Here is a 13,015-nt window from a genome sequence, read left to right as displayed (position 1 = left end):
GTTCCTTTTCCACATGCCATCTTACTGAAGCAGAATAAAGTATCAGATTTAACATTTATAACCGCAATTTCTTAAATTCCATTGTGGTTCTCTACCCACTGAAGCTTAATGACTGAGCTTGGAGTGACCTTGGTTCTGAAATGAAGGCTGGAAAAGGTGAACAGATTGAAATTTATTCCATAGTTTAATATAATGGGAAGCACATGTGAAGCAAGTCTAACATTATGGCAAGAAAGATTGAGAAGAAGGTTGGAGCACTGATGCAGCCTTGCTCGTTTCTAGTCTCCACTGGGATTGGGTCTATGATAGGCATACACATCATGTAGCAGATGGAGAATGAATTAGGGTGGAATGTCATACCTTTACAGTGGAGATTATGGTGATTCTGATGAGAATGAACACAATAACACCTCTGCAGGCAAGCTGAACTGATAGTTCAAAGCGTCAAGGCTGTACTTGCAAGACTTCTTCTTTGGCTTGGCTTCGCGGACGAAGATTTATGGAGGGGGTAAAAAGACTAATGGCCTCTGATATAAATAAATATCAATAACAACATTCAAGTTTGGTAGAAGAAAATCAAGCTCGATATATTATTCACTAACTTCAAATACTTCCTCATGGTCAGGATCTCTGCAAAGATGGTGGCAGATTGGACATCAATATGACAGAAAATGCTCTTTTATTTAAGCTGGTGGGTTCCATTAATCAGTTAAAAGTTTAGGTTATTATGAGCAAAAACATTTTCAAGGTAACATTGTCCAAAATTTGGCATGGTTGCAGCTTGAAAATGACCTTTGCTGCCACTATATTTCATGCTGAAATCAAAGGTTTACTACTTGTAGTTAAACATTGTCATGGCAAAATACATTCAAGGAACATATTTTAAAGGTCTGCTAAAAAAAAACAGGATGATGAGAGGTTTTTATGGGACAGCAATGCTTCGATATTGGGATGATTATCATTCTGCCACCCGTTGAAGCTTCAGAGAATAGCAGAATGAAACAAAAATTATTCCACAGAGTGTTCCTTCTAATTTTGTCATGGGTGAATTAGTTAGAGCTTTGAAACAAGCTCTTTGACCCAGATGCTCCACTCCAACTTAAGTTGCACATCTTTCTTTTTAAAATATTTTTATTGAGTTTAACATATAAATCCTACATACAAAGTGAACTAATAAAACAAATAACAGGTCATGTCACATACATATCGCAAATTAATATAAATTGAAAACATCCATATTTGTTTATTTAACAATATTTCTTTAAAATAATTCTGGCTAGAAAATACATTAGACCATCCCTTGATCTAACCAAAGGGTAAATTCTGTCTAATTTAATGATATGATCTTTCATAATCATAACTAAACCCATATTTAACAAGTTAATAAGTTGCACATCTGAGCTAATCGGACACTCGCAGTTCTCAACCTTTCCCATTCATGAACTGTCCAGAAGTCTTTTAAATGTCATTTATTGTAAACATCTCCACTGGTAGATAATTTCTGAACACCCTGGTCAAACACCCTTCAGGTCCCTTTCAAATCACCCCCACAACCCCCCCATAAACCTATAGTTTTAAGATTCTCCTACACTGGGTAAAAGACTACAGCTATTCAACAAGAATGCTTAGAAGAGATTTAGACAGGTGCATGGAGAGGAAAGGTTTCGAGGGATATTGGCCAAACACAGGCAAATGGTTTAAAAAATCACATTTAATGTTGATAACTTGGTTGGAATGAACAAGATAGGGTGAAGGGCATGTTTCCATGCTGCAAACTTCAATGCTCCTTATGATTTTGTACATCTCTACAAGGTCGCCCCTCAACTTCCTGTATGCCAAGGTTAAAAAAAAAAGTCCTAGCCTATCCAGCCCTCCTCCTAACTCAAGCCCTCCAGTTCCTGTAACATTCACGTGAATCTTTGGATCCTTTTTAGTTTAATGACATCATGTGAATTTCCTGGCCAGCAGAGCTGTATTTTAACTATTCGAGTAATCTTTTCAAAATAAAATTATTTTGTGGGGAAAATGTGTAGTTATCATTTTAAGGCATCCCTTCATTGGATGTGCATAAACACATCTGATTTCCAATTGTCAGAAACCAGGAATACAAACATATAGTTTTGGAGACTTGTACATTCAGATTGTCTCAGGCTGCATTCTATTGGCATTCATGGTGCTGAATATTATTAAATGCCTTATTAATTCTTATCCCGTTTTTCAAAGCATACTGGGTGAAAGGATAATAAACTTTCTAGACAGTTTCCCTGTTATCTTTGAACAAAGATCAAGACATTCATTTTTAGCCCTCCTGTTATTTGAAGCGGCATATTATCTATAAGTGGATTTACCTTAATTAAGTAGTAGCTCAATGTCAAAAAATAGGGACCCAATTTACTAGAAAAATCGTAGATGGGTGGAAATTTACAAGCCATGGGAAGGGCTTTTAAGGGAATAATTTAGAATCCTAATGAATGACCGATGGTCTTCTGAGGGTCAAGGCTATTGAATCATCTGTGGACCGGTCTAGAAGGTTGGCAAACTGGAATGGGTCCATTGTCACTGCGAGGTGAGCTTTGATACAGTCCATCACCAGCTGGTCAAAGCACTTCATGATCGTAAACGTCAGTGCCACTGAGCGGTAGTCATTCTCCAGTTACTGTCCCTTTTGGACACCAAGATCATTCTGGCTGCCTTGAAACCTGTGGGGACAGTGGACTGCTGCAGTTTGTTGTCAATGTCTGTTATGGCCTCAGTCAGCTGGGCTGCACTGACCTTCAGCACCTAAGTATATTATCTAGTCCTGCTGCTTTTTTGTGGGTTCACCCTGGACAGGATCCTCTTTACCTCAGCAGTGGCTATGCAGGGTGTCTGTTCTTCAGGGAGAACATGAGGCTTTATTTGATACCATCTTGTTTTTCTCATCAAACCATCTGTAAAGGTGCTCAACCTGTCAGGAAGGGAGGCATCATTGTCACTGACCTACAAGGCGACTTAGTCAGTGATTGATTGAATATCCTGCCACTTGTGTCTCATGTTGCTGGTGTTAGATGGGTATCTGTGGATTCTCTGTGTGTTTGCCTTCCTGATTGCACAGGACGGTTCAGCCCTTGCTGATCTTAATGCAATCTTGTCTCCAGACCCAAAAGCAGCCATGAGCTCAGAGTGTTGCATGAACCTCTGTGTCTAGCCATGGATTTTGATTTGCCTTGGCTGTGTGGTGCTTGACCACCAAGACATCCTCAATACATTTGATGGTGAATCATCACTGTGGCTGTATATTGTCAATGTTGATGTAGTCATTCTAGGGTTCATTGTAGATATGAATGCACTCCAGTCCCCGGATTCAAAGCAATTCTGCAGTGGCTTTAGGACTTAATCTCTCTTATGAATTGGTTTGACTTGTTTACCAGTGGTCAGTATACAAGGATTAGCAGTTCTGAGTATCCAGGATGGGGAGCCTTTTACACTCAGGGACATCTGCATAGACCAGATCCAAGGTACCCTCTCCCCTAGTTGCAAAGTCGACAGAATGGAGCTACATTTTAGGATTTAGGTTTGATGCTCAAGTATTGGTCCTTCAAATTCCAAATGAGTAGTAATCTAACATCAATTACAATAGATTATCTCACAATCATTGCGCTGGCTTCAAACACTGATTGCGGAGGAATTCTCCATGCACCTAGAAATGTTTCACAAAAAAAGTCACATTTCTATGTGTTTAGATGTATGCATGGTTTCAATGGTGGTGCTGGCAGAGCCTGCTGAAGCCGTAGCACTGTCACTGGAGTAGACCCAGAAGAGTGGAGACAAAGCATTACTCCAAAGGGTTCAACCACCTAGTCCTAATGCCAGTGTCTCCATACATGCTTTAAGTGGCCCATTAAAGTAGCCAGTGTTTGTAAGTGAAATCCTACAACTGTGAGATCTATGCCCAAGATGGTGGCACCTATGCTCAGCAGCAGCTGTGAAAGGTTGCATACTCCAGGCGAGAAGCAGACTGGAGCAGGGCACCAAAAATGGGGAGAACCACCCCTCTCTTGAGATGAAACAGAGGAGAAAACCCAACAAGATTGGTGAATACATCAGCAGATCAGCGACTGAGGGACTCACACAGGCTGCAGGCGACGTAGTCGAAGAACTCGCATCATGGGCTGGCTGATGGGAACTAGGAATTGGTGCTAAGGGCTTACCGATCATGTCGGAGGTTTGGATCCGGTGGTCGGGTTGCTGATGTATCGAACAGAAGTCTGTACAGCTGCAGGAGCACTAGAGGCGAATTCACAGACACTCTGAAGGGAATCTCTTGTACTTCTCTTTCTCTCTTACTGTAACGGGCACCGGGCTACTCATGGTGACTCGAGGCAGAAGGGAATTTCATGTAATAGTACATGTTCTGTACTATTACATGACAATAAAGGAATCTTACAGAAACCAAAGTATGAGTTAGCCAACTAGATCCATAAATCATTTAATAAAATCATACTGATCCTATTTTAGCCTCAACACTACTTCCTCACACTTTTTTCACTTCCTTGTAGTTAGGTCTGACAATTTCCACCTTACTATATTTAATTATGTTTTTTACTTAGACTTTGCATGATTTTACCATTCTGAAGAGTGTCCAACATCTCGGCATTGGTTGTTCACACAGGAATGACCAAAACTGCAAATCTCCATTTGTCTGCAATTTTAGACAGCATACCACATTCTGCGAACAAAAAAGGTGGGACTTGTAACTCAACAGCATCGGCGTCTACCTCTAATGTCAGTATAGCATACTGTATTTGACAGCGTTTTAGAGACCCATGTTTTTCCCAAAAAATGGCTCAAAAATATCCCCCCCCCCCCACATTTTATATGCCAGGATGAAATTAGGGTGATAATGGTGAGTAACGCCAACAGAAATGCTGTCAGTCCCCACACTGGTTACTATCAAATGTTACCTTAATTAAAAGACAATAAAAAGCGTGGGAACAAAGCTCACAAAATGAGAAAGCGCGGCAAAAAATAGACATACACACACAATTCATAAAGGAGCATGGGAATAATGCTTTGTGATTGCCCTCACAATTTGGCAGATCCAATGTCAAATCTAGGGTTGGTTTGTCATATGGGCAGTAGGATAATCATCCCTCTTGTATTCAATGGTCTCGCTGAGGTTCTGTGCCATTATAGACTGCCACGTTTTGCTTTCATTACCCTGTGCCCTGGGGTAAGTCTACAGAGTGCGTGACTTTATATTCACACCTTAGGGTTAGATGTTGGATTTGGGATAGGGTTAGGGCTATGGTTGGGGGTTCTGATTAGGCTAAACAACAGAGACCAGGCAGCGGATTGTTGGGGCAGAACAGGACAGTGGGGTGTGGGAGAGAGCAGGCAGTGGATCGCAGGGACAGAGTATACTGGAGGAAAGCAGGCAGCGGACCACAGGAGAGAGCAGGCAGCAATAAAAATATTGTGACCATACCAAGAAAATTAAGGTACACAATACACTCTGACCCGAGTTGGTCCCTGAATGCCTGCAATTCACTTTAGACTGCAGGCATTCCGGGAAATTGACGTTGTTTCGGAGGTAAAATATCAAAACCGGAATGGCACCTGTTTTCACAGCGTGCATTCTGGAAAAATGGGAATAATTTCCTGGAATGCAATGTCTGTGTGAAAAAACATTGATGACTCCATTGTCACAACTCTCTGTGACAATGGAGTCACAAACTCCCTACAAGGCGACATCACAGGTACCAGGACTTCACTTCATCAAGGACATCTACATGAGGCGGTCTCTTAAAAAAGCAGCCTCTATCCTCAAAGATCCTCACCACCCAGCCATGCCCTCTTCACTCTGTTACCGTTGGAAAAAAGGTACAGGAGCCTAAAGACAAGCTTCTTGCCCGGTGCCATCAGATTCCTGAATAATCAATGAACCAAAGACACTGCCTTACTATTATTTTTTTCACATATATATAGTAATGATGTAATGTGGTTATAATATGAATGTTTGCACTATAATGCTGTCGCAAAAAATCAAATTTCATGGCTCGTTCATGACAACAAATTTTGATTCTCTGGAGTAGAAAATTCCAAAGATTCACAATCCGACAGCAGAGACTGGTGTTCCGTTATCCTGTTACTCCTTTTCATTGTACCAAGACTTCAGTCTGTCAAGCCAGTGTGTAGTAGCTCGTGCGCAATAAACAAATCGTTACCAGAACTCCACAATTTTACACAATCATAGGTTGATATTCTTTTCCTCCCACTGGTGTTCAGTTGCTCCAACAGATTATGTTCAGCTTCAGGTTCCAGCATCTACAGTCTCTTATGTGTCTCCACAGTTTTAGCCTTCCAACAAATTCATTTACAATAAACACTGAAAATTGAACTGAATCACTTTATTATAGTTACAAAACTCTGCAGTTTTTCCATCATGGTTAAAGTCCCAAAAAGATAAATAATACTCAACAATACGAATCACACAATTTGAGGTTTAACTGCTCAAAGCTTTGACTGCACGAGGTTCCTTTGAGGTGCTCAAGTAATCCCAAGGCCGCCTGTTTTCGGTATATCCATAAATTTTACGCAGTGCTACTCGTGCTGCCTCTTCTTCAGCAGCCAACACTGTTTCACCAGGTCCTTCTGCAATGAGCTGCTTATCACTGCAATGAGATATCAAATACTTAAAACAATTCACCAGGATGTTCACATTATAATACGGCAAATGGACAACATATCCTTTCAAATGAGAAATAGTTATCAAACTGGAATCAGTTTCAAAAACATTCAATTCATCAAGTTCAATCAGATGAAAGCAAAAAGCTGATTACTCAGGCAAGTTGAATAAAACAGGAGAATTAAAATGTATCCACGGAAAGTCCAAAGAATATGTCAGTTTTGGACAGAATCTCTATAGGAAATTAAGGACAATTTTAGAATTTGGATTTTTTTTTGAATCAGCCAAAAAGCAGCAAATATGTACTCTTTTAAAAAATAATTTTCATGTGTTTTCAAGGAGTCAATCTCCTCTTCCAACTCTATTATAATTCAGCAGTAGCTTTGTCTCCCATGGTCTTTATCCATTTTGTACACTTTCCTCATTCTTCATGAGTCAGCTGCTTTTATTTCAAAATTAATTGCACCAAACTAAATTTAACTGCTCATTTAACTGTTCAACTATCACTTTTGTTACTTCTCTCTATAAAAGATTTGGGAGTTGATATATCATGTTCTCTGGTTTCAATGCAGCAACTCTTTCAGAAATTCCTCTGGAAAAGACTGTACTTGCACTGGCTTGAAGTGCAAGTACCTGCACAACAATCAAGCTCACCAGACCCTCAAAATAACCAACAATCAAATCAATATCCATCAACAGTGCACTTATAGCCACTGTATTTGGCATTTAAAGAACAAATTACAAGAAATCATCAGGCTTTCATCAATTGTATCACCACCGAACGACTGCCATAACTAATGTTAACTTGAACTGGTCACATCATCATAATTATATTGTGTATGGCTCAGATTCCAAGAAGAATAGTCTGTTTCTGTGCAATATATTAGTGTGATGCAATCCAAAATCTTAGAACCCCTTGGCCAGAAGGTAGGCTCACCATTAAACAGGTTCTTTCACAACCAACTTCCCTTCTTCCTTCCAATTGATCAAGATTAGGAGGTTAGGAACAGGAGTAACCACACTAAAGCATATTCCACCATTCAGTGAGATCTTGACCTGACAACACACATCACCCTTTTCCACTCCCTCACTGTTCCACTTCGTTGAAGTCAAGGCTCATCCATTGTATACTGGTCAACAGTGACCAAACTTTCATAACTCTTCAGTTTGTAATAGTCAATGACTTAGTTTTCAGTACATGCACACTGTTGGCGGTAAAGAGTATGAACATAAAATTAAATAATAAAAATAAAAATACCAAGCATTTATGTTCTTAATATTTAGGTTTTCAAGTCCAGAACTGCTCTGCTCCTACCTGTATAGTCCAACAAAATATACTGGAAGTACAGTGCCAGATCCAGATTGTCTGGTCAGTCTGGGCTCAGGAGGGGACACCTTTCTCTTCTTCAATTCTTCCACCAAAAGTCCCATGGGATTAATGACACTCCATATTTCAAACAGATCTTTGCCAATAAGTTGAGTAATTAGGAAGTCCTAGAAGAGGCCAATAAATCAGAAAGTACATTTTGTTTAGCATCAAAAGTTCAAGCAGATCAGAAGGTCCAACAGATTTTAAAAGGGTAACATGGCAGTGTAGTGGTTAGTGTTACTGTCTCACTGCTTCACAGATTCAGGTTAAAGTGATTTATTGCAGCATGCGAGTGTCTAGTTTTCTCCCTGATCCCATAGATGCTCTGGTAAGTTAAATGGCTACTGTAAATTACCTCATAGTGTGAGTCAATGGCAAAAAAAAATGTTGATGGGCTTGTGACAGCAAATAAATTGCACAGCTGCAGAAGAATCAAGCAGGGATGGTGGGGGGGGGGGGGAGAAACAGGGAGCAGGTATGGAGCTAATAGCATGAATGGCTTCCTTCTGTAAGTGCACTGGATGGTTCCAGTAGTAGTATTGTGAGTATTGTGTACATACTTATAAACAGCAACCACTTCAGTATCTGATTAGAGTACATCAGCTGAACACAAAAGAAACACCAACATCATATATTTGCGGGCTTACCTGATATAGTTTTGGAAATAAGTTATTAGAACAAAAATCATTTCAGTACAGGCCGTTAGGCCATCAATGTTATGCTGACCTATATATTCCTACCAAAGAAAAAGTATTAAACCCTTCCCACCTTGCAACCCTTTATTTTTCTTTCATCCATGTGCCTATCTCGAAGTCTGTTAAACGCCCCTAATGTTTCAGTCTCCACCACCATCCCTGGCAAAGCATTCCAGGCACCCACAACTCTTTGTGTAAAAAAAAAACTTACCCCTGATGTCTCCCCTAAACCTTCACTTTGTAGAGATGCCCCTGGTGTTTGCTATTCCTGCCCTGGGAAAAAGGAGCTAGCTATACAGCCTATCAATGCCTCCCATTGTCTTGTCTTGTTAGTTTTATTTCTGCATTAGTCTTTTTTATTACTTTCTACACATTCATTGGATCACTACACCATGTACCTTCCCTGGGGGGGACGGGTTAAATCACCCAGGGAAAGCAGATGTGTAATTCACCTTTCTTGGTGTAGTGACAGCCACATGGCTGCTGGCTTGCCAGGCAAGAGGTCACTGAAAATGGCCTCTCTATATTACTGCAACCGTAGCAACACCTTCTCATTGGTGTCCAGAGTTTGCTATGTCATAACGCAACTGAGTGTCTGGCAGTATAACTGGATGGGTACACTGGGGTTGTTAGCCTTGGTTGACAGCCAGCCTAAGGGAAGTAAAACTCTGATATCAATCCCGGCAGACAGAGCTTGTTATCCTCATCAGGCCATCCATCTAGGTCACTCTGACGTAACACCTACAACCTGGGGACATGGATGTCATCATCCCAGCTTGCTAGGCCATGGCATATAAACCCCAGGTGTAAAGGGTGAGGCCAGTACTGCTACTGCACACCTAAAATCCATTGTTCAGGCTCAAATGACATGCCCAAGTCTATGATCCTTCCCAAATCTTTGTTCGTGAAGCCAAGCCATGACACATTCATTCCCCAAACCAACCCAATTGCTTACCCGGATAAATAAGTTGGCTTTTTCAGTTCCACTGCTTTCAATCAAAGCTCCAACAACAGCAAAAAATGTATTTTGTAAAACCTCTTGTGGTATAGGAAATTCTGCACTTAGTATCAAGTCTTCCACAGCCAAGTTTCTGGCAACATGGCACACAACTTGTGACCCTGTGACATGACTAATAAGTGCCTTAATACCGTCATCAGGCAAATTTGAATAGGCATGACTCAAACAGTCCTGGAGATAAGTGGTGACAAACATCAGGCCTGTCTTGGATAAATCCTGATTGTCTTTAAGATTCAATTTGATGTTCTCCTTGTCAAGTTGAAGATCGTGCCGCCGTGCTTCCTCAAAAGTAATGTAACAGGGATTAATGAAGGCTGTTTTGAGAAGATCCAGGTTGAAGTTCTCAAGAAGACGATGACCAAAGGCCTCTACTTCAGCATGATAGTCCCAGTTTGGCTGCTGCGATCTAATTCAACAAAACATTTTTAGATTCCATTCATTGGATCATTTTTCCTGTTACAAAATCATCTTTATTTGATAACATATATTGAAAATATATTTATGTTATTGTATTTGAATAACCTATCTCGAATTCCATCTCAAACTTTCTAGCATTATCACTGTCCAGTTTTCAATTCAAACAACACCCTAATGTCTCTTCTGGTGCTTTTGTTCAATCACAACTCCATCAACTGCAAAGGGTACATTTTGTAAAGCTTTCTATGGCACAGGATACTGTGCATGTAGCCAAGTTTCTGACAACTTCACTGTGTTATCCTTTACCCTTATTTGATATTTACATTCACTCAAGCAAACTGAGAACGAGACACGGGAATCACACCTCACCACTCCATGGTTCAATACATCAATTGGCTGCATTAATGGATCATTATTATTCACAGAAATAATAATAAATATAATTATACACTGAAAAAACATTATTAAAATTTTAAAAATATATAAATATTTTTTTAAAAAGTGATATGAACATCCAAATCTTTGAAGTACAACTGATGTTCTCTGACTCGGTGGTTTTAACACCTTAATAGGACGATTACAAAATTATTGGGTACACAATAATTTTCTAGCAATTGTATACATTTACATTACATTTTATGACCCCAACTGCTGAATCATTCTAAACAATTACAAACATTCAAGAAGTCAGCAACGAAATATACAATTTGCTTGGTTGAGTGCAGTATACAAAAGTGCTGGAGAAACTCAGCAGGACATGGCCATATCTACAGGAAGTGAAAGACAATTAAAGTTTCGGAACTGAGAATTTCTTCAGGAGTGGTCGACATTTCGAGCCTGAACCCTTAATTCACAATGGGAGGTCTTGAAGAATCTAAACACAAGCATTTAATCTTTATTTTATTTGATGATAAGAATCATGGACAGGAACTTGGGTCTACTGATTGCAAACAACTATACCTCGACACTCATTTATTGTTTAATATGTCTCATTACTTGTCTGATACCTTACCTTGAATGAGTCACAATTTCAATCACTTCCATTCAGAATATATAACAGATACCTAAAATATTTCAAAGAGTTGTTTCCAAAAGTAGATGACAAACCACACTGCAAATAACTAAAAGCTTAAAATACCAGAAAAGAAGCAGAAGCATTAAGAATATTCTGAACCTTAACTGAAGAACAGGCCATCCACATCAATGATGGTTGGACAAGGGACACTCCATTATAGTGAAAATGAGAGATCCCCTCTCATTCTTAACTCACTCCTCATACCAATGTTACAGGGGCTTCTGAAATGACTTCCTTCTTCCTCAACTATGGCTCCCCTTTTACCATTGTTAATAAAGTCCTTGATTGCATCTCATCCATGTTCCACACCTCTATTTGCCACATCTTTCCTCTGGGACAAACCAAAGTTGGAGATACCCTGGTATCTCACCATTCAACAGTTGATTATTTGCAATTTCTGCCATCTTCATGAGATTTGACCATCAGACACACCTCCTACCCTTTCAGTGTTTTACAGAGGCAGTTCCCTTCTCAACACTTTGTCTACACTTCCATTTTTTAAACCTCACCCCTCATATCTTTGATCTGATTCACTAATTTGGTTTTGTGACATCACTTTCAAACCCAGAACACCCATCATCCAAACTCGTCCATGCAGGTCAAGTTGCCAAGTCTCATTCATCTGCCTTTGGCTAATATCCCCACAAAACTTTCTCTATCCAAACATTTCAAATGTAATCCCCATTACCACTTCCTGTTCCACATACCCATGACCCTATATGAAAATCTTAGACCCCTTCTCACCTGAGGATAAGAATTTCCTTCCCCTCACCTGAGGATAAGAATTTCCTTCCCCTCACCTGAGGATAAGAATTTCCTTCCCCTCACCTGAGGATAAGAATTTCCTTCCCCTCACCTGAGGATAAGAATTTCCTTCCCCTCACCTGAGGTTAAGAATTTCCTTCCCAACAGGCTATCTTATCTCAAAGCCCTCCAATCTCAGCATTCGCCCTTTGAATCTTTTCTGCACCTTCCCGAGTTTAATCAACCCTTCTTACAGATTTGTAACCAAAACTGTCCACAAGTGTCGTCTCATCAACATCTTGTACAGCTGTAAGATAATATCCCAGCTCATTTCCTATTCAGCTCCCTAACAGGGTGGTAACTTTCACGTCCAGCAAGCTTGCCTGCGAGGCTTACTGTCTAATGATAATTTCTCATGATCATTTAGGGATTTACACCATGCCCAATACTACTACAATAAATAACTTCCCTCGGGTTTTTTTTTGCACTCTGCAGTTTCTTAGTTTCACTTAAACGGATTTTATTTCTACATCATGACCTGCCAAGACAGATCCCGTCACAGCGGGACGGATTAAAAGCGCTTTCCCATCCCAGGGCCTCCTGATCGGTTCACCTGGGGAAGGAACCAAGGCCAAACGTTCTCCCTCAAACACACCGGGGTTTGGGCGGAGGAGGACCTTCTATCTTCCTTTTCCTTTCCATCAGCAGCTCGTAGGACCTCATCCACCGTTTCTTCTCCCTCGTTTGAGTGAACAGGATGGTCTGCCTCACGGAACATGCTTGCCGGAACCCATGGAAAACGTTGCGGCACCCTACCAGCGACGCCATGACACTTGCGCCTGCGCCCCGAAAGCCTCCAGCGACCTCCTGGCATTGCGCCTGCGCACCGAAAGCCTCCAGCGACCTCCTGACATTGCGCCTGCGCACCGAAAGCCTCTAGCGACCTCGACATTGCGCCTGCGCACCGAAAGCCTCCAGCGACCTCCTGACATTGCGCCTGCGCACCGAAAGCCTCCAGCGACCTCCTGAC

General features: G+C 40.7%; 1 protein-coding gene across 1 annotated transcript; it reads right to left on the bottom strand.

The window, feature by feature from the left end:
• Positions 1-6,374: 6,374 nt before the first annotated feature.
• Positions 6,375-12,880, bottom strand: mrpl44 (mitochondrial ribosomal protein L44). The gene is made up of 4 exons (XM_069897298.1): positions 12,641-12,880; positions 9,687-10,155; positions 7,983-8,161; positions 6,375-6,653 (listed from the first exon to the last, which is right to left on the bottom strand). The coding sequence occupies exons 1-4, from the start codon at positions 12,811-12,813 to the stop codon at positions 6,485-6,487; spliced, it is 990 nt and encodes a 329-aa protein (XP_069753399.1). The 5' UTR covers positions 12,814-12,880; the 3' UTR covers positions 6,375-6,484.
• Between the last annotated feature and the right edge of the window lie 135 nt (positions 12,881-13,015).

The sequence above is a fragment of the Narcine bancroftii genome, chromosome 9 (genome assembly GCF_036971445.1).
Source record: "Narcine bancroftii isolate sNarBan1 chromosome 9, sNarBan1.hap1, whole genome shotgun sequence".
Taxonomy (NCBI): Eukaryota; Metazoa; Chordata; class Chondrichthyes; order Torpediniformes; family Narcinidae; genus Narcine; species Narcine bancroftii.
This window is presented reverse-complemented; position numbering and strand designations above follow the sequence as displayed.